General features: G+C 38.7%; 2 protein-coding genes across 3 annotated transcripts in view; one reads left to right on the top strand and one right to left on the bottom strand.

The window, feature by feature from the left end:
• Positions 1-14,586, top strand: part of FYB2 (FYN binding protein 2) — a 98,664-nt gene extending 84,078 nt beyond the window's left edge. The window contains exons 15-20 of one of the 2 annotated variants that reach the window (XM_032494382.1): positions 1,312-1,372; positions 8,894-8,980; positions 10,883-10,973; positions 13,290-13,446; positions 13,548-13,581; positions 13,826-14,586. In XM_032494382.1, coding sequence (XP_032350273.1) covers positions 1,312-1,372; positions 8,894-8,980; positions 10,883-10,973; positions 13,290-13,446; positions 13,548-13,581; positions 13,826-13,847 — 452 coding nt within the window. In that variant the 3' untranslated portion in view covers positions 13,848-14,586. The remainder of the gene's footprint in view (positions 1-1,311; positions 1,373-8,893; positions 8,981-10,882; positions 10,974-13,289; positions 13,447-13,547; positions 13,582-13,825) is intronic. The other variant, XM_032494383.1, reaches the window with a different exon arrangement.
• A 4,139-nt stretch (positions 14,587-18,725) lies between these two features.
• Positions 18,726-27,318, bottom strand: part of PRKAA2 (protein kinase AMP-activated catalytic subunit alpha 2) — a 58,203-nt gene continuing 49,610 nt past the window's right edge. The window contains exon 9 of the mRNA XM_032494384.1: positions 18,726-26,376. Coding sequence (XP_032350275.1) covers positions 26,138-26,376 — 239 coding nt within the window. The 3' untranslated portion in view covers positions 18,726-26,137. The remainder of the gene's footprint in view (positions 26,377-27,318) is intronic.

Here is a 27,318-nt window from a genome sequence, read left to right as displayed (position 1 = left end):
GAAGACATTTTAGCCAATAGTATCACTTACTTTGAGGAAGAAGAATAACATTTCTCAAATGCCTGCTGTGTACCAGGACTCCTAACATCCCAGAGAAGTAGATGCATCACCTTTTTCAGGAAGGCTCTAGGACCACATGCATACTTCAGTGATCTGAGATTTGTACTCACGTCTCTGAACACAAAGCTCGTGCATTTCACATAACCTCCTGAAGGACTTGACAGCCACATCACCCTAATGCAGACACAGTAAATTGAACATGATCACTTCACAGCACACATACTAACTGAACTAAGGACGGGTCACTGGAGTATTTTTTGCTTTGCTATGGAAGCAATAATGCACAAATCAGTACAGTGCCTGACACACAGCGCTCTCCGCACATGTCAGTAAGCTGCATCTGGCACTGACAGAGAGAGGGCCAGGTGTTTTGTTGTTTGTCAGTTTTTGTTTATGGGCTCTGGTGATGGTGGCTACTTTGATTTTACTCTGATTTGGCAATTCAAATGTATATTATGTTCCACAAATATGAGTTTGCTGAACTAAGTAACAAATGATTACATAAACCTGGTAAGATCACAGGTCTCCCTAAATATCCTTGGTCTATGTTAAAAAAAAAAAAAGCCAATTTAAAATAGGCACTAACTGTACCCCCATCCAAATTTATGAATAATTGAATATGAATTGTGAATAATTACGCCAGAAGGTTTCAGACTTGTTCAGGTGGTGAGTCACTAGGGTATTATGGAATTCTACATGGAGCACCAAGGAATGTGAACGTCCTAATCTGAAAATGCCTAGTTATGATTATGGGCTAAGTCTGGTCCAGTTTTACGCACAGTTACTATACAGAAGCCGTTGTCAGTGATTGGGAATGAAAATCATGGCAGAAAAATCAATACGAATGCTCTGTTAAGTTATTTTCCCCTTGGGAATGAAGCCCTCTCACTGTCCTAGCAGTGCTAACAGCTCTGTCCAGTTCCAGGAGGATGGGAACCTAGTGTGAAACGATCCTTTCAGCAACTCAGATTTTTTGGAAATCTGCATGAAATCAAATGGATGTAAATATTTATGTGTTTGAGATACTAAGACATCTCACTGGTTTTTAATTGCTCGGTTGAATTTCTCCCCAAATGGATATTCTTTTTGGTCTTTGACCCTGTCAGCTTTTCTGTGTTCCATGATCAGGTTTTGATAGAACAGACTTGGGGATGCACCTGGATACTTAAGTGATTGTGTATAATCTGGAAAGCCAGAGACTGCACAAACCATACCTAATAATGGACTATTTTGATCCTATCTCGACCCTAGAATTTTGGTCTCAGGAAGTTATTGTCTATGATGATGTGGACGTAAATGAAAAAAAGTCAAAGTAAGTCAATTTACTTCACTGGTCATCCTTGCTGATACTTAACACTGCTGATGCTTTGTTAAATACGATCAGAGGGCCATCTCTCGGGTCCCTGGGGACTAGGTGAAAAGTCAAGTTGCGATATATCCCCCCCCCCCCAGGAAAGAAAAACAGTGAATAACGTACAAGACGTAACAGTGGTAAGTGATTCATAACTCACTGGAGCTTTCTCACTTTTAAATCTATAGACATGAAGTTCATTGCGACACAGCAAACACTTATTTAATAACCTCTTACGGAGAGTCGCAGGCACTAGCTGACAGAATGTCTGTTCTAAAGCCTAAATTACTAAAATCTATCAAAAGCAGCAAAGCATCTGAAACTTGATGGCCTCTCTCTGGCTACTTACTATCTGTCCTCTCTCTCTCAACTAAATGGCTGGAAATACAGGTCTCCTCTGCTCATCTTAGATACCTCTTTCCAAGCTCACTCCAATGGGGCTCCTGTCCCTGTCATGACAGTGGACTTATTTTTGGTAAGGTTACTGTGAACTTCTTTGTTAAATCCAGTGGATACCTTTAAGTCCTTATTATGCTTGGCTTCTTTGTAGTATCTCAGATTATTGGTTGTGCCATCCTTAAAAAGAAAAAAATACTAACTTTTCCCCAGGTTTGTATGTTATCATTTCTTATTGGCTGCTGCTCCCCCTGTGTGGTTGATTTTGGTTTTGTGCATGTGTGTGTTCTAATTCTGCCATTCAGCTCTTTAAAAATTATGTCTCTCAGATTTCCTGTATCAGTTCTCTTCCCTTCTTCCTTTATATGTTCTTGAATGGTTTCATCCACACCTAGGGCTGTAATTACAACCAATATGGTAATGATATCAAAAGTTACAATTTTGAGGTCAGATTTCTTTCTTCCTTAATAAACATTCTAGATAACTCTATGTGAAACTCAGAATTCCATAAGAACTCCTAATCTCGCCATCCAAATATGATCCCTTTCTTCTAATGTCTATGCTGGTGATTGTTTCAATAAACACAGAGTTGCTCACACCAAACCCCTAGACGTTAGGACTCCTCCTCCTCTCTTGCCCTGCACCCTCTTCCTTTCCCGTAACTCACAATGTTCCTGCTCCTCCATCCCCACTGCACGGCCACAAAGTCAAAGTCAGTCAGTTTACCTTGTTGGTCATCCCTGCTGATACTTAACAGGGATACAGCAGGGAAGCAGGTCATCCCTGCTGATACTTAAAACAGCCACAGGGCAGGCACTGTTTCTCAGCTGGATTGCTGCAGTGACTTCCTCAATGGCTGTCTCACCTCCACTTAGTTTATTTTCCGCACTTTCTAAAGTGCAAACGTGATCATGTCACAGAACCCACCATCCACCAGCTTAAAAATGGTTAATGGTTGCCACCGCTCCCAGAATGAAATCCACACTGTTTGAGAAGACATCAGATTCATTATTGCTCCAGCCCCTGGCAAATCTCAACCTCACCTGTACTTCCCACTCACCCACCATTCCTCTGTTCCATCCATACTGTACTAGCTAGGTGCTTCTTGAACTCAGAAAGCTGTCCAGCATTTCTAAACCTTCACATTTGTTCTGACTTAATTTACCCAACAAACATTTATTGAGCATGTACTATATGCCAGGCACTGTGCTAGGTGTTGGGGATAACACAGTGAACAAGAGATATTCCTATTTCCTATATGATTGGAGATGCGTAAATTAATTTTAAAATCTAAACTTAAGCATGGGAATTTGATTGCTTAGGATATTTTGAAAAAGAGGGGGCATATGGTGTCTGTGCTGGTAGGAGACTGACAGTCATATTAGAGTAGACATCTGGGGAAGGCCTTTCCAAGGAGGTGAGAATTTAGGAGCAGAATTGTTCTGCCTGTAACACACTTTGCCATGCTTTTTGCTTGGTTAAGTATTTTATCCTTCATTATATAAAACTGAATTCAGATTTTGCTTTCCCCAGGAAGCCGTATCTGTTTGGGTTTAGGTACCGCTATTTTATTAGAGCCTTTTTTCATGGTTGTGTTGGTCTTAGTTCTTGCCTGTCCAGCTCTAGATGGGAGCTCCCTGAGGAGGACTGTGGCTTCCCGATCAGTATCTTGTGTCCTCACACCAAAAGTTTGTTAAATCAGTTAACAAAGAAGAACCTGCTTCCAAAAAAAATGTGTAAAATAATCCGGAAGCTCAGCATTGGCAGACATTTCCATTATTTAGGGGATCAGAAAAGTCTCTGTGCCAAGTTGAAGAGGCAAGGATAGGAAACACTTTAACAGGTGGAGACTGGGGACTGAGACGGGGAGGAGCGGGGAAGGTCAGCTGGGGGCAGGGGGAGGGACAGCTGTGTAAATGGGAAACGTGTGCTTGGGAAGCTGCAGTGGGGCACAGGGTCAGGAAGGTGGGTGTCACAGGCAGGAAATGCGATTTGGTAGGAGATGGAGGAGAGCCCAGGAATACGAAACTATAGAGTTAATAACTTTTTTCTTAAAAATAAATGATACGATATTTATAAAAATGAAAAGAAAACAAGAAACATACGTTAAGTTGTAAAGCATGATAAAACAAATTCCTCTGAAGCCATAACTCAGCTTCAGACGCAGAACACATCCTATGTCTTGGTTCCTCTACTTGCACTCATCCCTTAATCTGTCTCATCGCCTTCCCCCAAGGTAACTGCTCTCCTAAATTTCGTGTCTTTCATTCCTGTTCAGGATAAAAATAGTGTTAGCAAACCCAAGTGATTAAAACATACTGTTTTATTTGGGATTTTAACATTATAAAAATGGTATCATGCTATGTATGTAGAATTCTGCAATTATTTTTTACTGAAATGAAATCCTTTTTTAAAACCACTGTTCATTAAATTCATTTCTCCTGTTCTGCAAAGTTCCTTTTTACATACGCCACAATGTAGCCATTCGCTTGTGGGTGTTGGGCTAGTTCCAATTTTTTTGCACTTATGGACAGTACTGCTACAAATTTTCTTACTCATGTATATACTTAGAAGGGGAAATAAATGCAAATTATATAGGGAATGCAAGTTCATGAGAAGATGCCAACTTGTTTTCCAAAGTGGTGGTACCAATGTGCACTCTTCCCAGCAGTATATAAAAGGAATATTGACCCATATTCTCACCAACAGGACAGAAAGAATTCTTTTTTCCAACTGAGTGGGCGAAGATACTATCTCATTGTGGTATTAATTTGCATTAACTTCATCACTAACGTGAACCTCTTTTAATGCTTGTTGACCCCTCTTGTCTGTGTCTCAACGGAAGGCCCGCCCGTTCATACCCTTTGCCTGTTTTTCTACGGGGCTACCTTTTTCTTCTATTTTTTCTTTTTCATTTATAGATAATGAGTTTTTAAAAAATGCATTCTAGATACTATTCCTTTATCAGTTACAAGTGTTACAAATATCTTCTCCCATTTTGTAGCTTACTTCAGCTTCCCTTCTAGTCTTATGATGAATAGAAATTCTTAATTTTAATGTATTTGAATTGACCAGTTCGCCCTTTATGACTGTTGCTTTCTGTATCTTTTAAAGAAACTTATCCCAAGATCATATGATATTCTCCCATATTTTCTTCTAAAACTGGTAACTTTTTGCCTTTTGCACGTAAACCTTAGATCTATCTGGAACTGATTTTTATATTTTTATTGAAGTAGAAATCCAATTGAATTTTCTCCCGTATGGCTAAATGTCCTAGCAATATTAATTAAAAAGCGCCTGTTTTCCCCATATCTACAGTGCCGTCTTTGTCATGCTAAGTTTCTACCTGAAGATCTGTTTCCATGCTCTGTATTCTTTCTATTCCAGTGTCACTGGTTTCTTAATTGCACTGTGCTCTGGAAAAGTAGCTGATCTGACAGTAGTACACTGAGAAGGTGGCTGATACCAGTACCTTGATGTTCTGTGACATGACTCATGCCTAGTCTATGGTCAATTTGTGTAAATGTTCCATGGGTACTTTAGAAAAATATGACTTCTCTAACTGATATAAGGATCAATTTATGTCCTTTAAACCAAATGCGTTCTCTTAGTAAAATCTTCTACAGATTTATGAATTTCTAGATGCTTGTCAATCAGTATGTAAAAGAAATGGGTTGACATCTCACACAAAGGCGGCAGATTGGTCAGTTTCTTCCAAAAGTTCTATCAATTTTTTGCTTTATATATTCTAAGTCTCTCTTATTAGCTGCATACAAAGTTTTAAATACTTTCTAGTGAATTGAATTTATTTGTTATGTTGTAGCCATTCCCATCCCCCTTAATACTATTGGTAACAAAAATAATAACTTCTGTAGCTCTTACTGTGGGTCAGTCACTGTTTTATAGATTTAGTACGTATTAACTCATTCAGTCCTCACAATTGTGAGGCAGATGCTATTATTATGCAGATTTTACAGGAGAGGCTGAGACACAGAAGTTATCTGCCCAAGTTCACACAGCCTGTAGGAGGTAGAACCAGGACTCAGACCCCAGCAGCTGGACTCCCAATCCATTCTCTTTACTGCGACACTAAGCTAATTTCCTAGTGATGCTTTGTCTTCAAGTCTGATTTGCCCAATCTTATATACCTACTTGGCCTTTCTTTTAGTTAATATTTCCCATTATACATTTTTGGTCCTTTAATTTTGTTTTCCATATTCTTGTTCACTGGCTCATACAAATAGCATGAGCTGAATTTGACTTTTAAAAAAATCCAAGATGACAGTCTGTCTTAACTCCTGCCTTTCCTTTGACCTAAAGTTCGACCTTCTGTCTTCCCTCAGGACGAGCTTGTCTTCCGTGCTTGCTCACTGCTTACTGCCCTCCGCCTGGTTACAGTTTACCTGGGGCAGGCTATTAAGGTACTGTGTGCAGGGCTTAATCTAAGTGTAAGGTGTAGCAATTTGTTAAAACAAAACAAAACAAAAAAACCCTTTTATCCAGGATCTAGTAGTTTAGTACTCGGAGGGACCCTTTCGGAAAATTCTTTGCCTTATTGCCAAATGAGGACATCTAGAACTATGGGCAAGAAGACAATGTACTCAGAGCCACACGTCAGGAAGAATAATTAGACCCTTCTGCAGAATGCTCTGGAGGGAAGGTCAGAAGTAGAACACTGGTTAGAGTATCGTTAAAATCGCCCAGGTGAAAGATGATCAAAGTGTGTTCTAAGGTGGTGAAATGAAGACGGTATTTTATGATTAAGTGGTATTTTCCAAGGCACTTGGCCCTGTCAAAATCCGACCAATTTCTTTTTCATGTGATAGAGTAAATCTTCTGTTATTAAAGGTATTTGTAGCAGGTGGAACGCTGATGGAAAGTAGCAGAATTTGGAATGAGAAGAGAGATGGAAGACGATCTCTGAGCTCTTGTAAGCTTGGCCAGTTTGCATGTCGTGTCTAGTGGTAGGTATTAGACTGAGATGCGTAAGCAGCCCTGGATCAGGTTGTTGCTAGATAATCCAGATGTCTGCTTTTCATTCCATTTCCCTTTGTTCATTAGAACATCCCCTAGAGTCAGCAAGGGAAGGAAGAAGAGGGGGATCTTGAAAAGGACGCTCAAACAGCTTCTGCAAGCTTGGTACAGTGGGACCTATGGCGTGTCCTCTTACTTCTCTGAATCTTAGTTTCTTAACCTGTGATATGGCAAAAAACTATCCTCATCCTGCCGAGTGCGTTAAGATCTCTACCTAGATCCCTAGAAAAGCCAAAGTAAGTTGACAGAGAGGCAGAGTTGACCATAATGTTCACATGGCTAGCAGGGGTATAAATTGGTATGACCTTTCTGCAAGAGTAACACGGCATTATGTATCCAAAATGCCTGCACAGTATTGATCTCAATTCAGTTTTTTTAAGTTCTCAGAAAATGTTCAGCAGGAAACTTGGATGTCTTTGAGAGGTTGGGAGGTCAGGGTATACTTATTTTGTCTCTTTTCTAGTTCCACTTCCAATTTTTAAAATATTCAGGGTGTATTTCTTTATAATTGGTAAGAAAATAAAATTTTAAGTAGGCGTCTTCTTTGCCTGTCCCCTCCCCTCACAGCTAAAGTTCCTCTCCACACAGGGCCACACACGCGTTCTCAGTGAGCACTTGCTGCATGCCTCGCGTTGTGCTGAGCGTGGGGTAGCTACATCTGGAATGTCTGTCTGGATCCCATGGGAACGTAAAAGTGGAAAGAAAATGCATGAACATCAGTTAGAAAAGAAGTAACTGCTGAGTTCCTTGCTACAGACACCAGAGACAACAGATATTGAGAAAAGAGGGTGGTCGGAGATCCCTAGGCAAGCCTGGAAGGCGTCTTAAAAGCCTTTCCTATGCTGCATCTTCGTTATTGTCGCATAGTTGACTTACGATATTGTTAGTTTCAGGTGCGCAGCATGATGATGGTTATTTTTTCTGATCCTATTCCGTTGTCGGTTATTGTTAAGTGTTGAGTATAATTTCTTGTGCTGTATGGTGAATCCCGCTGCTTACCTGTTTTATGTGCAGTAGTTTGTGTGTGTTAACCCCATACGTCTAAGCTGCATCTTTGTAATGCTGGTTGAATGCTGAGTCCTTGATATTCTGTTGGACACTTGTGACCATTAGCCAAAGGGAATGGTGACACAATGTCACTGAAAAACTTTCAGTTTCTTGACATAATATCCTTATGATTATAATTTACCCAGTGAAGAGTTATTGAAGTGTTCTGATGTGCACACACCATTGACACACAGATGGCTGTCACAGCAGCATCCTGTCTTGCTCACATCAGTGATAAACATATTGGTAACTTTGTCATAGCAGCAAAGAAATGTTTTGGAGCAGCAGGCAGGATAAAAAACCATAGATTTAAGAGTCAAACACACTTGGCTTCAAAGCCACTGGGTTCAAAGCCACTATTTCTGTGACTATGGTAAGTTCCCTAGATCGTCTGTTCACCCTTTGTAAAACTATGAAAGGCTACTTTAAAGGACTGTTACAGTGCTTACTGTAAAAACCAAGTTAGTTAACGTGTAAAATGCCTAGCCTAAGACTTGATGCATAGGTGCTCAAAAACAGGGGTCCCTTCTCTAATAGCCTCTCTGCTCTCTGAATCCTTTTCTGCTAATGCTAAACACTAATTGGATGAGTCTTGTCTCACAGTGAAGATCCATTTTATCATTCGCATTTTAGAGTTGAAGAAACTGAGGCTCAGAAACAAGAGGAAGTGTGATCATAAGCAGGTTGATCTCTTGCTTCTGGCTTCAAATTTGGATCACAATGGATCAGGCATCAGCAAACTATGGCCCGTGGGCCAAACCTGGCCAGCTGCTTGTTTTTGTAAATGCAGTGACAGCAGCAGAGCTGAGTAGTTAACCATGGAGATGAAATGACGTGCCAAGTCTGAAATATTTAATATCTGGCCTTGCCACAGATCATCAAAATATACTTCTAGATGACCTTTTAATTTTTTGGTAAAAAGATCATTGCCCAGAAAGTACTGATGGTTCCATAAATGTTTTAGTTCAATCTTAATTTACTTGCTCAAAATATTTTTCTTCTCAGCAATGAAGATAAACTAAAACTTCGGAAGCCCAAGTTTCTGATATCAAAGGAAAAAAAAGGGAGAGAAGGCGCTGAAGAATCAGAAAGGTAAGCACACAGGTACACTTACATTGCAGCTTCTCTGCTGCAATTTATCTCTCTTGCTAGCTGTGTGATCTTGGGCAGGTTATCAGATTTGATTTTAAGGTTCCTCATCTACACAATGAGAATATTAACACCTACATTATAGTACAACTAAGAAAATTAAAAGAGAAAAATGTAAAGTGTCACAGATACATCTTTATCCTCCCCGCTCTTGGTGGCTAGGGAGCAAGAAAATTCTAGCCAGCTTTCTCAAACGATGAAAAATTTCCAGTCTTCTTCTAGGTTATAAGAACTTTCCCCCTCTAAGATAGAACTTAAATAGTACACTAATTAGAACTTAAAGGAGAGAAACTAGGTATCAGATAGGAAAACTGATTTCCCTAAAATACAATCTAATTCTAGTTATCACTACATTAGTGTTAGAAATAAAAAAATGTTTTAAGGACTCATGATCTAACCTTTATTCATGTGATTCAAAATCCCAGTTGGCCTTTGGGGAAGGTGATGCTTTTCACTGTCTCTGATGGTCTCTTAGTGCTCTGTGCTCCAGTCTTCTCCTCAGCTGCTGGGACACGGGGCAGGATCTGAGGTACTTGAACAAATGTCTTGGGGGAAATCCTTGTCTAAAAGTCATGGAGCGGGAAGCACAGTATGGTCTGGGAAGCCTGTCTAGAAAAGGCCTACAGGGGCCCCCCAAAAGATTTACTCACCTGAGTAATTTTAAAATGTGGCAAGTGTGAAGATGCAGTATCGAGTCTACCATTATTCCCGTGGACTGATGTATCAGTTTCTATGTGTTCTGTGTTCCTTTTTAAATGGCTTCTACCATAACTTATTCTACCAGTAAGTAAGAAAAACTTTCTATATTAGTTCAACTCTTTTATTATTCCCTTATTAATCCAAGATGGTAAGTTTTCAGAGGTGTTCAGGGGAGGGCATCCCAGGTACAAAGTCACGGAAATGACAGCCGATCTGCTGAGATGCTCCTTGTAGACGGCTGCACGTGGAAAGGACAGCTGCAAAGGTAGATCGGGGGCAGACTGTAACCTGCCCTGTGTACCATGCGAAAGAATCTGACTTTCTCTTCTAGGCAGTAAGGGCAGATTGAAAGGTTTTAAGCAAGACAGTGACATGATCAAGTAAATTATAGAAATACGGCTCTGGAGGCAGGTATGCAGATGGACTTGAGGACGGAGAGGCAGACGTAGGAGACTCTTCTGAATAAGACAGACAGGACTTGCGTGACTTTTTTCCTCCTGTTACTGCATTCACCTGCAGAAAAGCAGCAGCAACCCCTGTGTGAAGAGCAGGACGGAGGAAAAGAAAGAGGAAGAGTCGAACCAGCCTCTGCCGTGGGGTTGTCGACTTCTAGGTGCCGAAAGTTTTGCACACACTTTGTGGCATCTCGCTTACTCTTCTTAGTTCTGTCCTTCTCTGAAAGCATTCAGCAGCCAGGACAGCTCTTTGAGGCACACAGATTTGAGTCCCCAGTTAGGTCTGAAAGTTTGGAAAACCACAAAACGCACGCCACTTACTCTTACTGTTTTCCATTAAATACTGCGAGGGTGACTGGGAAGACTTACAAGGTAATTATGCTTCTAAGTCTGATTCAGAGAATTGTCTTGTTTAACATAAACTGTTTAACCAATTTGGCTTTATCCTGCTATTAAAAAAGCTTTTTTTTAATTGTAGGAAAAAGCAATCGGCATTACTTACCCTGTTCAGTTGTTTTAACAATCTGCTCTAGTGTACATATGTATGTACATACATACATATATAGGATTGTATATAAAACTGTACACAGATACACACAAAATTAAACCTGAAATGGAATGAGTTTATAGCTTTGGAAGCTTAAACTTTTATTATAGTACACTTAACCCTACCTGCATTATTTCTTACCAGCTCATCTAAGAATTTCTTCAAATTCAAGAAGCAAAACTTTGAAAAGAACAGATTGGAAAGAGAAGAAAAACTTTTTAGAGAAAGATTTAAGGTATGTTCTCCTCTGAAGGTCAAAATTAATAATAAGAAGGATTTCTAGTTTTAAAGATTCTCCAAGTGTGTTGCCTCTCTGGGGCAGACATGATCTTTGACTGACTAGCTGACATGTTAATTTTCCCTGATACATTTCTGTATTATCATGGCTTTGTACATGCTATTCCCTCTGCCTGGAAAGACCACTAAGTTGTTCTTTAAGGCTCCAGTCAGACGTCACCCACTCTTCCCTAACTCCTCCAGGCAAAGGTACTCCCTCAGCACCTTTTATACGTCTGGTGTACAGTATCCCTCATAACACCGAGCAGTCATGTTACTGTGTCTATCTGAGTGCATGTATTTGGAACTAAAATCTTGATTTAGAAAGCTCGTTCAAAAGAGACTCTTGTTCAAGTTTGCCCTCCAGCTCCCAGCATGACAGTAGACACACTGAATGACTGAACTTCTGTCATTAATTCCAAGGTTTGATTTCATATACTGGCACAGTGCGAGTTTATTAAGCAGCATACATACCAGACACTGGATGGAGAGAACGTGTGCTCATCACATCTGTGCATGTCATTACTCTGCCTAAAATCTTTCAAAAGCTCCCCATTGCCAAATGGATAAAGGTTAGGCTTCTTAACACTAGATATCAAGTTCTTCATGTCACAGCCTTTGCTTGTCTTCCTAGTTTTATCTCCTGCCATTCTTCACCTTCCATGCTGTGCTGTGGCTACAAATTGTTCATAGTTGTGTTTCTTGAAGGACTGTCCACCTCTTGTCGTCCTGCTGCTTCCGGGCGTTTGCCTGGTCTGTTCCAGTTGCCTGGTGGCCCCTTGCTGCTGCTCTCCGTCTGACTAGCTCCTGTCCCTGCACAGAGCAGAGTAAGAGTCCCTAACGCTTTGTAGACACTTGTTTTTCAGCTAATCAGATAACATCACAAATATCTTTGGACTGAACTAAAATAGGAATGTACACAAATCCCTCATCATTAGTAAATCCTGCTTGGACCAAAGCTGATTACAGTTACTATATTTAGAAATTATGACATGAAATTATTTACTGCAAACTGTGATGTTACTTGATTTGTTGAAAAACAAGTGTGTACCGATTACTTGTTGAGAGGACCCTACATTCCATCCAGAGCTTTTCTTCCTCACTGTATGTGTGACTGTCTTCTATGGGACAGAAATTCCCAGTCTCATATGTATGTGATGCCATTCTTCCTAATCACCTCGATATATCATTAGAAATACTGTATTGGTTCAATAATTTCATTCAGCCCAGCTCACAAAATTTGGGATGCCTCATTTGTGCCAGGCATGAGGGTCCAAGGAGAGATATGTTTTCCATTTTATGAGACAACATGTTGAGTATAAACTGTTACAGGAATCCATACAAAGTGCAGTTAAAACAGCAAATTATACATGGCAGTTACGAGAGGCTTCATGAAATGTGCAAGGTACGTAGCATGTTCAGGATTATCTATCATACAGTTTGATGTGGCTTCAGTAAAAGGGACAGAAATGGGGGAATGATGGTTTGCTAGGCAAGAGAAAAATTTTTCTTGTGGATTAGATCCCATTTGGTGTAGGGTAACCTTATAATTTATCATCCAAATTCAGTACACTTCTGAATCATAATAAGTATTTATAACTAGAGACTGTCCTAAGTGAAGGAAGACGTCTGGCCACCCTGACTTGGCGAAGTAGAATCTGTAAACGGAAGCTCCCTATTCTGGAACTACCATTGTCCAGTCACTGGACTGCACTACACTAGAATGTACGGGGTCTGCTAGTTAATCACATGGGAAAAAAAACCCCAAGGTCAGAAATTGAATTCCTCGGTTTTTTTCATGAATGTCTGTCCTTAACCACAAAAGGAGAGTGAGACTTGCCACCAGGTACCACATTCCTACCACTTCACAGTGTGTGCTCTGGCTAGATATAAGGAAGAATGGATGAGCCCGCCAGAGAGGAAGGGTGGGAAGAGGGCCATCCAGAAATTAAACTCTAAAGCACCACACAATGAGGTTTTTCACTTTCCTTTTCATTTAACTTGTCCCTCGCTGGGTTTGGTGGTGACTTTATTACCAATGTAACAGCCTTCTCACCCACCAGAATTCAATCTAGTACGATTCGATAATAGAACACTTTGAAAATGATTGTGATAATAATGTACTATTATTTCCTTAAATAACTTACCTTTCACTGAGTATCTTGCTCTTATTTTCTGTTCCCTTAGATGTTAATATTTTGAGGTTACAGTATTATGCCCTCCATTAATAATGAAAAAGAATACAAATATTCTGATTAGTAATTTCTCCTTTCAGTATGAGAAAGAGATTACTGTCATCAACACAGCAGTGGCATGTTCCAATAATTCAAGAAATGGAATATTCGACTTGCCAGTAACCCCAGGAGAAGAACTGGAAGTCATTGATACCACGGAAGAAAATCTCGTGATTTGTCGCAATTCTAAAGGCAAATGTAAGTTATTGGGTTAATAACTATAAGATTTCAATCACTGTTTTAAAAAAAAAAAAGCAAAGCATTATAACTTTTAGTAACAGTAATTTTTGTTTCCACAGATGGGTACGTGCTAATTGAACATCTAGATTTCAAGTAAGTAGTTTGATTTTACATGTCAGTCATAAATTCTAGATGCTTACTATATTATTGTGTCTGTAAGTCTCAGATAAACTAGCCAGTGCCCTACTCTGTAAGGATTACTTGAAACAGACTTCTCTACAGAGCATATTACAAACATTTCAAAGGAGCATAAGAATACTAAACTGGACAAGAAATCTCCTACTCACTACTCCACAGACCTGTGTTTCAAAATGTGCCTCTTTTCCTGCTTTCTCAGGCATCAAGGCTGCTCACCTTAGGGAGATCCGGATCGAATGGTATGGGCTGCTCGAGTGAGAACACACGCCTCAGTTTACGTGCGATGGTAGAACCTGTAGAAACTTAGAAGAGAAAAACAAACCCTCCACATTCAGGTGTTGGTTTGACCCCTACACGGTTATCTTTCAACGTCTATTTCAGTATGTTTCACTGCTGGCTCAAGAGATCGTGAAACTGTCTGTGTTGGCATTGGAGCGCTTGTTTAATGAGCCATGGCCAAAGTTAGAAATCACGCCTTATGGCTCCCAGTCAGTTGTGCAGATGGTGACTTTGCTTCTAATATTAGTACACACGTGTTTATAATTTCTAGAAGATGTTTTGCATTTAAATTGGGTATAATTTAATTCTGAAAAGTAAATAGTATACCCAATGTCTTAAATACTCCAATTTAAGGTATCATCTTAAAGCACAAGGACATTTTTTACACACTGATTTTTATCACAAAAGTAAAATCAAATGCACTCAAAATTGGTTTCTTTAGGAAGAAACTACTTTTCAGCATAGTGTTCCCAAAGTCACCCAACATCATTTTAAGTGCCTAAATATATTTAACAAAATGTAAATAATGCATATGCTGTATCAGTTTAAAGCAACCATTTAACTTATTTTAGACAACAGGATATTATTTTGTTTATGCCTAAACACCTATTCAAATAAAAAAATTCATATTTAGTTTTACTTATATCAAAGTAAAGGAAAATAAACAAGCTGAGCTGTAAATAATACTCTATTTTTAAGCTTCTAGGTTATCTATAAGGATCAAAAGCTGTCACAGAGTTTAGAGAAATAGGTAACGAGATTATTACAAATAACAATTATAACAAACAGTGGATGAATGAAATGGTTTAACTGACAAGGTAACACTGAAGTTGGTCCTTAAACACATGTGTATTTACTAGACAGGACACAGAAATGGAAAATCCACATTCTGCCTGGGGACTAGGAAAGTCTTAAGCATGCCAGATGTTTAGAGAGAGAAAGGGAAAAAAAGTCACAGCAGTAGGGTTGATAAATGAGAAGAGACTTATTCTAGACCTTAACTACAGTACAGGAGCCCTAATAGAGGGGGGAAGGTGAGAGGAACAGGAATTTCTCTTCCGGATGATGAGATTAAGGCTGGTACCCAGGACTGGGAATACATTTCTGCTGGGACTCCCCTGAATTAAATGTACTGCTCAGGGAAAGGCAGAATAGTCAGGCACCTGAGCCCTCTCCCACACTCCAGGGCAAGACCTGCCACAGTGGGCACTGTAGAAGATGAGGACAAGTGGGGCCCATAGGCAGGTGGTAAGTGAGGGAGTGCGGCGTTGAGCAGAGACCATTCATGCAGTCATCCTAAACAAAAACCATGCATCACTCTTGCCACCTCACCAAAACATGAAGTACTTTAAACCGTGCAGTGGGAGTCTGTCCCACGCACATCCTATCACATCACATGGCCGCTTACCGTCATTCCATGACTCAGCTCGCAGTAACACTCCCCTTGTCGACATCACAGGGTTGTTGTCAGGCTGTAAGGTAATAATATGAATAAAAATGTCCTAAATCCTTAAATACTGCATAAGTGTTATTATTTTAACCCTCCCAGACTTCACACAATACTACAGAGCTACAGCAATCAAAACAGCATGGTACTGGTACAAAAACAGACATATGGATCAATGGACCAGAATAGAGAGCCCAAAAATAAACTCAAAATGGCTTAAAGACTTAAACATAAGACAAGACACTAAATCTTCTAGAAGAAAAACACAGGCAAAACATCTGACCTAAATCTTAGCCATGGTCTCCTAGGGCAGTCTACCCAGCAATAGAAATAAAAGCAAAAATAAACAAACGGGACCTAATTAAACTTAAAAGCTTTTGTACAGCAAAGAAAACCATAAGCAAAACAAAAAGCCTACAAAATGGGAGAAAATACTTGCAAGGGCTTAATTTCCAGAATATATAAACAGCTCATACAACTTAATAACAAAAAAAAAGCCCAACCCAAAAGTGGGTAGAAGACCTAAACAAACAATTCTCCAGTGGAGACATACAAATGGCCAATAGGCACATGAAAAATGCTCAATACTGCTAATTATCAGAGAAAGGCAAATCAAAACTACGATGAGGTATCACCTCACACCAGTCAGAATGGCCATCATTAGAGAGTCAACAAATGATAAATGCTGGAGAGGGTCTGGAGGAAAGGGAGCCCTCCTACACTGCTGGTGGGAATGTAGTTTGGTGAAGCCACTATGGGATACAGTATAGAGATTCCTCAAAAAACTAAAACAGACTTACCATATGATCCAGGATTCCCAATCCAGGGCATATATCCAGAGGGAACCTTAGTTCAAAAAGATACATGCAACTCCAATGTTCATAGCAGCAGCACTGTTTACAATAGCCAAGACATGGAAGCAACCTAAATGTCCATCGACAGATGCCTGAATAAAGAAGCTGGGGTATATTTATACAATGGAATACTATTCAGCCATAGAAAAGAATAAAATAATGTCATCTGCAGCAACATGGATGGACCTGGAGATTGTCATTCTAAGTGAAGTAAGCCAGAAAGAAAAATACCATATGATACCACTTACGTGGAATCTAAAAAAAATAGACAAATGAACTTATTTACAAAACAGACAAGACTCAAAGACGACATAGAAAACAACTTATGGTTACCAGAGGGGAAGGAGGTGAGAAAGGATAAACTAGGAGTTAGACTAGGAGTTAGAGATTTGCAGATACTAATAGATATATATAGACTAGATAAACAACAAGTTCATGCTGTACAGAGCAAGGAACTATATTCAATATCTTGTAGTAACTTATGGTGAAAATGAATACATGTATGTTCATGTATGACTGAAGCACTATGCTGTACACCAGAAACTGACACAACACTGTAAACTGACTATACTTCAATTAAAAAAATACATGTATATACACACATACATACATATAGGAAAAAAGTGTTACTTTAGTTCCCAGCCCCTCTTCTGAAGTTAGATGTTGAAAACAAAAATAGGTTTTTGAAATTCGAATCTTAAGACTGGAAAGAATGACTAGGATGTAACAATTTTACATAGATAAATTTAATAGGTTTTTGAAACTGATCATTTTTCTATATATTTAAAGTATAAATCACTTGGTCTAATATAAACTAGCACCTAATTACTATTTACTGATATGGAATATATTTTTAAGAAAAATTATTCCATCCAAATCAACGTCGTTTCTATTTTGCTGTCATCCACATTTCTTCCATTGTTTAAATCACACTGAATTGCAATGAAACCAAATTTCACACACTTGAATGATCTGCAAGGTTAACGTAAACACTGTAACTAAAATTTCAGTGATGTCCCAAGCAGATGTCATTTCTCTCCTAGAAACCCTAATCTAGCATAAAGTTTCAATAGAAAGACTGAGTTTCTGTTTTACTTTTTAACTCTGCATAAAACAGTACCAGTAAAGATGACAACATTCTGTCAGATGAAAGACAGCACACAAAGAAAGGTACCTGGCCCTAACGGGGGCTGACAGTGACCCCTCCTTCAAGCAGGGCCACCAGCAACCTGTTAACACGCACCAGCAAAGCCGTCCCTTCCTCCTTCTGAGTACCTCTGTGACACACTTGGTCTTCCAAGTCGGCACAGCATCCTCTTGACCGGGGCCTCTCCTGCACATGTTCAGAACTTTTAAAACAGATTCTAGGGGGAAGAATAGGAAAAGAAAAAAAATCAACATATGACAAATGCCTATGAAGTGGTTGTTTCTCGGTAACAGGGTTAGGATGATTTTTTCAGCTTCTTCAAACTTCCTGTACTTCTCAGATTTCCTACAATAAGCATCAATTCACCCATGCAATTTAGGAAATAAAGGAAAAACATTTTCACTAATAAAAGCAAGTCTGTTCTCTTCAAAGTTTGAATAAAACTAATTGAAATCTTACATATCTTGACCCTGACGTGTTTTTAAAGACAGATGGCATACAATTTTTCAAAAAGCTGCTTTTAGATAAACATGGGAGGTGACCACCAGAAGCACACAGGATCACATGTACGTTGCTTGTTCTCTATTCTCAGCAGCCTTTAATGTAAAATGCTGTTTGTAAGCCTGAGGTCGACTAGGCCTTTCCCTTCCTATCCTACAGTAAGCAGAATTTTGGCCTCCGTGATCTTCATATGCTGGAGTTTTAATACCTGTAAATATGTGACTTGGCCAAAGGGACTTTACAGAAGAAATTAAGTTTGCTAACCAGCTGACCTTAAAACAGGGAGATTATCCAAGTGAGCCCTATTAAATATGGGTCCTCAGATCAGAAGAGGAAGGCAGAAGTGTCAGTCAGCCAGAGAGATCTAGGGAACAAGACGCAGGAGACATGTGAAGCGGGAGCCCCCTCTTACTGGCTTCCAAGGCCAGGGAATGATGGTGGTCCCTGGAAGCTGTAAATGATCCCTAGCCGAGAGCCAGAAAGGACACAGGACCTCAGTCCCACAGCAGCACAGAACTAAATTCCCCATCAACCTGAACGAGCCTCAAAAACAGATTCTGCCCCGGAGCCCAGCCCTATCAATGCCTTGGTTTTCAGCCTGTGTAACTTAGGGCAGAAAAACCAGCTAAGCCCACTGCTGACTTTTGTGTTGTTTAAGTCACTAGGTTTGTCGTAACTTCGTATGGCAGCAACAGAACACTAATACAACAGCTACAGTCCGAAACTGCAGGGTACAACAAGGGGGACAAAAGTGCACGACGGCGTGGCCTCTCCAGGAACCACAGGCAGCCTTTCACTACAGCAGCTTTCCCTCAAACTATTAACTGACATGCGGAATATTAGCTTAATGACTGAACAGAAACAAAACAGCTTTCAAAGTAACCAGAGATTTTAATTTGATTTTGTGAGAAAAAAAAAAGCTTAGAAGCAATCAGACAAGCTGCTTTTCTCTTCTGTGTTTGTTACCTATGAGTTTGTAGAGTGCAAATATTAACTAGGGAGAACCTATAACTGAAACGCTATGTAATTCAAGAAGACATCTTTACCACATAGTTACTGGAAGACAAGCCTTCTCACTGATCATTTAACACTCACAGAAAATATGTAACAAACAAAACTGAAATTTGAATCTGTGGTTATTAAAACACAAAAGCACTAGGAGTCTGCTCTTTTTTTTTTTTAACTTCCTGAAACAAGTTATAAAAATGATTTCAATTTCAACAGTTAAATTATTTTAATAGCTGTTACCAAATGCTTCAGTAGGTAAATATATCAGCCTATGGAATTCTTTTTTCAAAGATGGGCTAGGAAAGAATGAATGCAAAATGTTCTTGAAAATTCTTGAACAATTAATACCCAGTCTTACATTTTCTTGAGTGTCATGGACATAACCTAATGGCTATCAACTTTCAGTTTTGTTTGCTGCAATCAAAAGTCACTGTATATTTAAGCACACATGATACAGAACACAAGCATCCTTGCTAAAATACTACTGTGCTCAGGGCTCACAGTTCTAGGACAATTTTACATCAGACGCTCAAAACACTGTACAACCAATAGATTTCTGTGAACAGTCTTAAGAGAAAGATGTATTTTGGTACATTAAGGCAGCTTCAACCAACATCTTAAAATTTCTGAATATTTGCTGCAACAAAAGACAAATTTGATATTTGAATATTAGATATTTTCAAGAAATTTTAAAACTCACTTAGAATAATACCATAATTTGTGAAACTGTGGTCTTAAACATTTTACCACTACATTCTTACCACGTAAGACTTACCTAAAATCAAGATACTCATCCTATCAGTATCAAAGATACCTATTAAAAAAAAAAAGGAAGGGATTTACATTAAATACGATGAGAAACCCTATATTTAAACAAGGGCCTTCGAACAGTTTCTCACACACAACTGTGAGGTAGGTTATTATCCACATTTTGTAGATTAAAAAACTAAATGAGGTTAATATGACTTGCTGCTACCACAGCAGCCAAACTGGGAATCAGATTCCAAATCAGATTTTGTTCTTTGCTCTCCATTATTTATTTTCTTCACAAACTTTTTAAAGGTTTGAAATAAAAAGACTGCTATTCACTGCATTCATTTTAAAAACAGGCAGCCAAACTTTCACCAAGGCGACTTACTCAAAAAGTAAAGCAACATAAAAGAAATAAAAAACACATCTAGTGAACAACTTCTGACAATGATGGGGAGGTCTGGCCAAAGGAACCCGAAGACAAGAGGCAAAAGCAAACAATGTGGTGCACAGATTTAAGGGAAAATGAGAGGAATTAGGAAAAAAATACAGTTCAAACAAGTTTTTGACTAATTATTATTCCTATAATTTGAGAAGGCACAATTAATTAATAAGGTGTTTTTGTTTTTTTTAGTGGATGTGTTTCTCTTTTCCACTTCAGGAAAACATTATGCCTAGAAAATGGCCTTTCTTTGTAACAAAACTTAAAAAGGACTTTTAACTGTGAAAAATACATGCCTAAATTAGCAGCAAAAAATTAACCATGCAATTCTCCTTGGCCAGAATTTTCCTATTCCTTCCCTGAAATTTTAAATCTTTAAATCAACACAAACCAGCAAACCTCAAATTAAAAAAAAACAAACCACACTGTATGAACCTTGTCAAAATCCTATGTATGTTCAAAAAGGTTGTCATGCTAGGACATTCTACAAATACTTAACTTTTTTCCTGGAAAGTGCACTCTACTCTGGGATTTCCTTAATTGCACTTTTTAAAATGTAACTTAAATTTACCTACCCTGCTTGTCCAAATAATCATGAGCTACTTCCATAGCATCTGAACTGCTTTCGATGGAAACAGCAGTTACCAACAGTCACACACACCGTCATGGCCGCAAACGGGCACTGCTACGCAAGGCTGGCAGTAAACATTAACATTTGTTCACTAAATTAATACAGGCCCACAGTCTGGTAACTTCTGGACTCAGCCTGATTCTTATCAGGTTATGGCTGAAAAAGTTTAATTAAAACTCAATGTAGTCTAGACTGTGGGTCCTGTTCTTTAATGTTATTACCGTTCAGTGGCATCAAATGCATCATAATTATACACAGGAAAGGCTAGTCAGGATGCCAGCAACTTGTTAAAATAATACATAATTTTTAAAGCTCAAACATAAATTACATTTCCAATATTTTTAAGATTTGGAAGACTCCATGTCAAGCCAATAATAATTAGGTAGTCTGCAAATAGAAATATACTCTATGAAAATAGTGTCTTACCTAATATGCATATAAAATGAAAAATTATCAATCTGTATATTAAATTTAGATAAGCCTAATTCAGATTAACAGTCAAAAACTATGATAAGATAGGGGTTGGGGCTAGTGCTAAAAACTACTGTGCAGTAAGAGTCGTGTAAATAAAATTAAAGGAAGAATCGTCTCCTAAAGTTTCTTCAGTATTTTTTAAGCACCCTCAGTAACTTAGAAGTTCTTCACATAAATCAATATGCTACTCATAAATACTTAACGATAATTACATCTAGTTAGTACAATCAACTGGTTCAAATAATTAAAACTAAAATATATTCAGTTAAGACTACTTTACGTCACTCTGAGACCTGAAAGCAATAAATCTGTTTGTTTTTACTACTCAACTACTCAGCTATTTCAGTGACTCACACTGTCCCCCCCAGAGGAAGGGAGCACACAAAGCGCAGTGGTCATCACTGAACACTTGAGCGGCATGAAAGCTTTGTGAAGAGCTTTCTGGTCCTGCTTTCTCGTCTGGAAAATGGTGACTCACAAGGTTACTGTAACGTGTTAAATAGGCTAATGGATACGGAGGGTCTCTGGATCTAAAAATCACTATTAAAATGTATGGAACACTTCCATCACTCCAAATGAGTCTCTTTTGCTTTGCGGCAAGTACATGTGATGTCTTAACATGTTTGGTTTCTGGAAGATTTTTGCCATTTGTATTCCAGGGGGCAGCTGTATTTAGAAAAATATTCAAGTATATACCTTCAAAATGGCTCACCAAACACAGACCACTCACACTAGTATAAAAAGTGGACACTAACACAAATCATATGAAAAGGCAGAAGACAGACTTTAAAGCTCAAAGGTAACTCAGAGGTCTTTTAATCTATCCCTCCCACTTTAGAGGTTACAAAAATGAGGCCCAACACAGGATGTGACTTAACAGATTGCACATATCCCTCATCCAGAATATTATCGAGTCTCTGAGAACTATTATTAAAATAAATTGCACTCCCTATTTAAAAAGTCACAGAGTGACAGAATGACCAGGTAAAGACATGCCAGAAAGAAAAGGTGGAAGTCTTTAAAAATAAATAAAAACACATAAAACTGTGAACATGTCTAGCATTTAGATACTAAGATTTCAGTCATTAACAGGATTTAAATTATTAACCAGTGAACAAAGATGCAGTGTCTATGGTAGGCATATTCCAAGATCTTATATTTTATAAATGAAAGGTACATTGCTTATATTAACTCAGTATACTGTATATTTACAAAAAATGCAAATAGTCAAAAAACCTGTTACAGCTGTCTGTGATTATTTTCTCAGTTATGCCTCACCTAAAAAGTCAATCTGTATTCCCTGAGTACAAACTGGCTAGGGAATAAGAGAAAGCGAGCCCAGGAGCACGTGACTGTCAAGGGAAGCTTACTTGCCGAGAGGAGAACTGCCTGTACTACATACAGCCAATTCCCTACCAGAATACTGTTACTTCTGAACAACTTAGGCCCCTGGATTCTCTTCAGAGTTGGCTAGTATCGAGGAATGCAAACTCTAGAGGTTACAAAAGTGTCTCAAAAGTTTGTAGATCAAAACAAAAACCCAGATTTGTAATAGTCTGCCTCCCTCCCTCCTAATATAGTTAATCTGGGATGTTGTTTGTTCCTACATTAAAGAATAATAAGAATTAGATCTAAATATGGTGTCCTATATAAAAGTTTTTAGAAACTGTTCACTGACTACACTTTTTAAAGAATCAGTGACGTTGACTCATTACCCATAGAACCGGAAGCATTAATCACTAGTCTCTTAGGCCATTTTACAAGTAATCTTGTTTAAAGGTTTTCAGTTATCCATCCAACACAAAAAGGAATAAATTTTGCTCCCCCAAAATACTATAACCTGGTTAAGAAAATCAAGGTGCCAAGAAACAAACTGCAGGCATACAAATTCCACTCGTCCAGCATCCACTCAAGATGACTGTCTACAAGTTAAAATGAAATTATTCTGATTTTGAACCAGATTCTAACAACTGATAATGGAAAAGGAAATCTTAATTTTATTCTTAACTACTCTATAATTTTGGCAACCTGGTACAATAATTTTCTTAAAATAGTATTGGCCAAATGTGCTTTGTCCCAGAGGATAGTGAGTTTAAAACCATAGTTAAATTAATTTGGACAAAGCAGGATTAAACAAAGTCAGATGACTTTCTTTTTTTCACAAAAGGACTGGTCAAAGTCTCTACCGCTCAAATCCTTTGTTGTCCTCAAGCAGGAGAGTCACATGTATCATTTTCCAAGCCTGCTCACTGAATTCCCTTTTCTGCAGAGCATCTCACAGAATATAGTTTGGGAAATGCAATTCCAGAACCATTATGGAATCCATTTCCATGATATAGCTAAGACTTACCTACAGCCTAAGAATAGAAGCTCTCCTCCAGAAACTTAACAGGAACAAACTGTTCCTGCCCCAGGTCTGTCCACCACATACCACATCCACAACTGACCAGTTTCTAGACTGAAACGGGACTTCAGCAACTGACTTTCCCTCTCCCTGCCTATTAGCAACCAAAAGCCTCCTGTGAAAATGTCCTAGCCCCCATTATGCTGGACTGAGCCTCCTGTAATCTTCTCCCTACAAACCAATGTGCCACACCATCTACATTCAGTGAATAGCTGTGCTTTACAAACTTAAGCATACAGGAGCCAAAACTGTGACCCTTAGTTCTCCGTCAATTCAGTAGATAACTATCAAAATGTAGATATTTATAAATGCTGGCAAGAGTGAGAAAATAGCAAATAATTTTTTAACTCTTAAAAAACATGATAATCATCCATACAAAGCAATTTTGATTGAATAAGTTTCTAGTATCTGATTCACTAGGCTACAGAAGCTAAAATGCCACCAGATTCCTTCCTGCTGTTTCTCTGACTTCAGAGCTGTTAGGAGTTTTGTCACTGGGAATAAAGAATCAGATTAATTCCTCATTTTGAAGGTTATCCCATTCCTAGGAAAATATTATAAGGTGGCCCTGTTTTTCCCAAAAGAGGTATTTCGACGTTTGTTGAGGCCAAAATTGTGCCATATCTATCTTGCACATACATGAGACTAACGCAGCAGGACTGCCTATCTCTATAAAAATAATCACACAAGTACCCTATGCGGCCACTAGATGGCAATCTTTCAAAAGGTTAAACTTTTAACATTTCAACAGCAACCCCACCTTCCTTCCCAAATTGGCAAACGAGGACTCCCTGTATTTTGAAATTAAGAAGTCAGACTTAAAAGTTATGTAACATCATTTTTTAAAAGTTCTACAAAACAATATGATGTGACACACTGCAAACTCCTGACTCAAAATTCTTTAAATAAAGACAGACATACTTGTCTTCCATAAACCTAGGAGAAACTTGGTTTAACATTCTCATTTGCTTCTTGGTAGAAAACACATTATTTTTGGCAAAGAGAAACCTGTCAAGGCAATGTCACTTTTTGTTTTCAAGAGCTTAACCTTTTCTAGGGTAAGTCCATGAATGAAATTGTTAATTACAACATATTAAACAAAACAAATAAATACAAATTAGATAAATTAGATAATTTAAAAATTAAATATTTTTACTAAAACAAAATACAATCAATGGGCTACTATCTACCCTGCTGTATATGGGGCTTTAAAGCCTTTTTTAAAAAAACCTGCATAAAGCAAAACAAACAAAAAAGGTTGGTTTTCCTTTAAAAGCACTGGTGTGTGAATACATACATGCATATATGTAAACAACACATATATTCAAGACAGAATTTTTTTTTATGTTTAAGGCTTTCTTGCCTTAACAGGTTCAACAGTGAAGGTCACAGCCTACCAAGCTTTGGAAGTACACAAAAGCCCTTAGGGCCAGAATAATGTTTTCAAATTGGATGGCTAACAACCAAGATATAGAGCAAAGAAAGAGAACGAGAAAAGATTTCAAAGCTAAGTCAATTAGTCACTAAGGATCAAACAAAAGACAAAGACAAAGGTGACTAGGGAAGGTAAGGGAGGGGTGTGACAGCAAAAACAAACTCTGGATGAAAAATTAGCATTGTGGAATACAACCGGACAGATGGGGACACACAGACAGACAGACAGACAGACAGACACACATACATACTCCCCCCACCCCTCACTACAACACACAATAAGAGATCAAAGATAAGAGTTTCTTTTAAGGGACTGTCGACATTTTGCTTTGTTTCATTTAACTATTTTATCAAGCTTGGTGAAGTACAAAAATAAATAAAGCTAAAAAGAATTTGAAAACGGTAGCTTCTGAAGGTAGCTGTAAAATGATTTAAGTTTATGAAAAAGACAAAAGTTGCTGCAATGTCCGATGTTCCAGCACTGAGTAAAACCTTGAAGGCTCTTAAATATGTTATTCAGGGAAATCTCAAAATAAAAATCTCTAGTTGGCCACAGCTGTTTTTAAGGAACCTGGAAATCATGGTTACCTGTTTCAGGACCACAGCCCTTCTGCTGAACACGGGGCAATCTTTGTAAAAACTGCTAGAAGAACTTGGGTTTCTGAAATTTAGGGGGCTGGCTCTTAAGCTTTCAACATTTAAATACTACCTTACTAATGGCTGTGTTATTTTTTAATCTTATGCATAAACACGGCCTAAAGCCTGCTGAAATTTAGGAAGCAAACTGGATTTACCTACATGAAACAGGAAAGCGAGAAGGTGTTGCCAAACGGCCCTCTGAATGAGATGGTGTATTAATCATCTGTAGCGAATCCACAATTTTAGATTAACAATAATTTTCATTGATATTCACCTATTAAAGAGACTGCCTGTGTGAATTTATCATAGGCAAAATAGAATTACAGGTCTACAGTAAATAAAATGTCACACTTTTTTGTTTTCAGTAGTTTCAACTGAATGTCCCCTGGAGATAGTCACGTCTCTCAACCAGTACTGCAGGGTATGTGATAACAATAATTTAAAGAATACATGTGATTTTCACAGTGCAGTAACAGAAAGACAGAAACTAGGAAAACGTTGTCAGCGGGCTAAAGTAGTGATCAGACTGGCACACATTTCAAAAAAATCCATGGTGTGACTGCCCAGGCGGGGTGGAACTGAAGACAGTGTGCTTGCCGTCAAGGAGCCCGTGAGAGAGCCAGAGAGGGAATGGCTCTCTGCAGTTACAGAATCCAAACTTGACCTCGGTCTGTGTAAGCCAGCCGCAGAGCAGGACCGCTGAGGTGTTGAGGAACCAGACCTCTGTTCCACCACCTCATCTGAAATGGACCAAAGAAGAGCAATTTATATGAAAGGTATATTTGCTTGAACTCTTCCTATGAAGATATTATATTCAGAATATTAAGTGGTAAACATCTGAGCAAGGACAACTTAACAACAAATGTCATGTTTCAGTGTTTCAGGAGCAGGGGTGGCAGTAGCCCTTCCCTCCCACAATCAGAACACTAAGCACTAAGTGATCCCAGCACTCCCACACAATCAAAACGTGACCCCTAAATCTGTCTCAACGTGGTAGTCGACAGTAACCTTGAAATCCAACTGATACCCCTTACATCTGAAGAAAACACATCTTCGGAGGGTTATTTTCTTGCGGCAGATGAACAAAAATTCATTAAGATAAAAATAAAAGATACCATTGCACAGTAGTTCTGACCCTTCACTGAACACTGCAACTGCCTAGGGGAAGGGGCCAAGGGAAATCCTGTTACAACGCACATTCCCAGTTTCCCAGGACCCATCTCCAGAGATTCTAATTTGCTAGGTCTGGGAGACTTATAAATCTTAATAAAACGGGGTAATTTTGATGAAGATGGTCTGGGGACCATATAAACACAGCTATTGCTAATGGCAGTTCAAGAATAAAGTTTAAATGCTGTTTAAAACAACTTCCCTAACTCTGAACTCAGTTTTTCTCTGGTTCCATCTAGCAGTAGTTTATTCTGCTTGTATCTCACTTGGGCCTCTGAATGGAATAAGCACATTTGCTCAGCCAGGTTTGACTCTTGGCACACGCTAAGTCTTTGGACACAACCACCTCCCCTGACTCCTTTGCCTCCTGGATGGCCATGGGCACTGGAATCCAACCCAAGTCCCAGGAGAAGTCAATCTGATCACCATGGCCACCCAAGATGAAAGAAGCTGACGAACAGGGAAGATGCATATTACAACGCTTACAGATAAAATATGAATGGAGAAATGTG

This window comes from Camelus ferus, chromosome 13 (assembly GCF_009834535.1).
Source record: "Camelus ferus isolate YT-003-E chromosome 13, BCGSAC_Cfer_1.0, whole genome shotgun sequence".
NCBI classification, from domain to species: domain Eukaryota; kingdom Metazoa; phylum Chordata; class Mammalia; order Artiodactyla; family Camelidae; genus Camelus; species Camelus ferus.
Note: the sequence above shows the minus strand (reverse complement) of the source record. Positions and strands in the feature narration are given on the sequence as shown.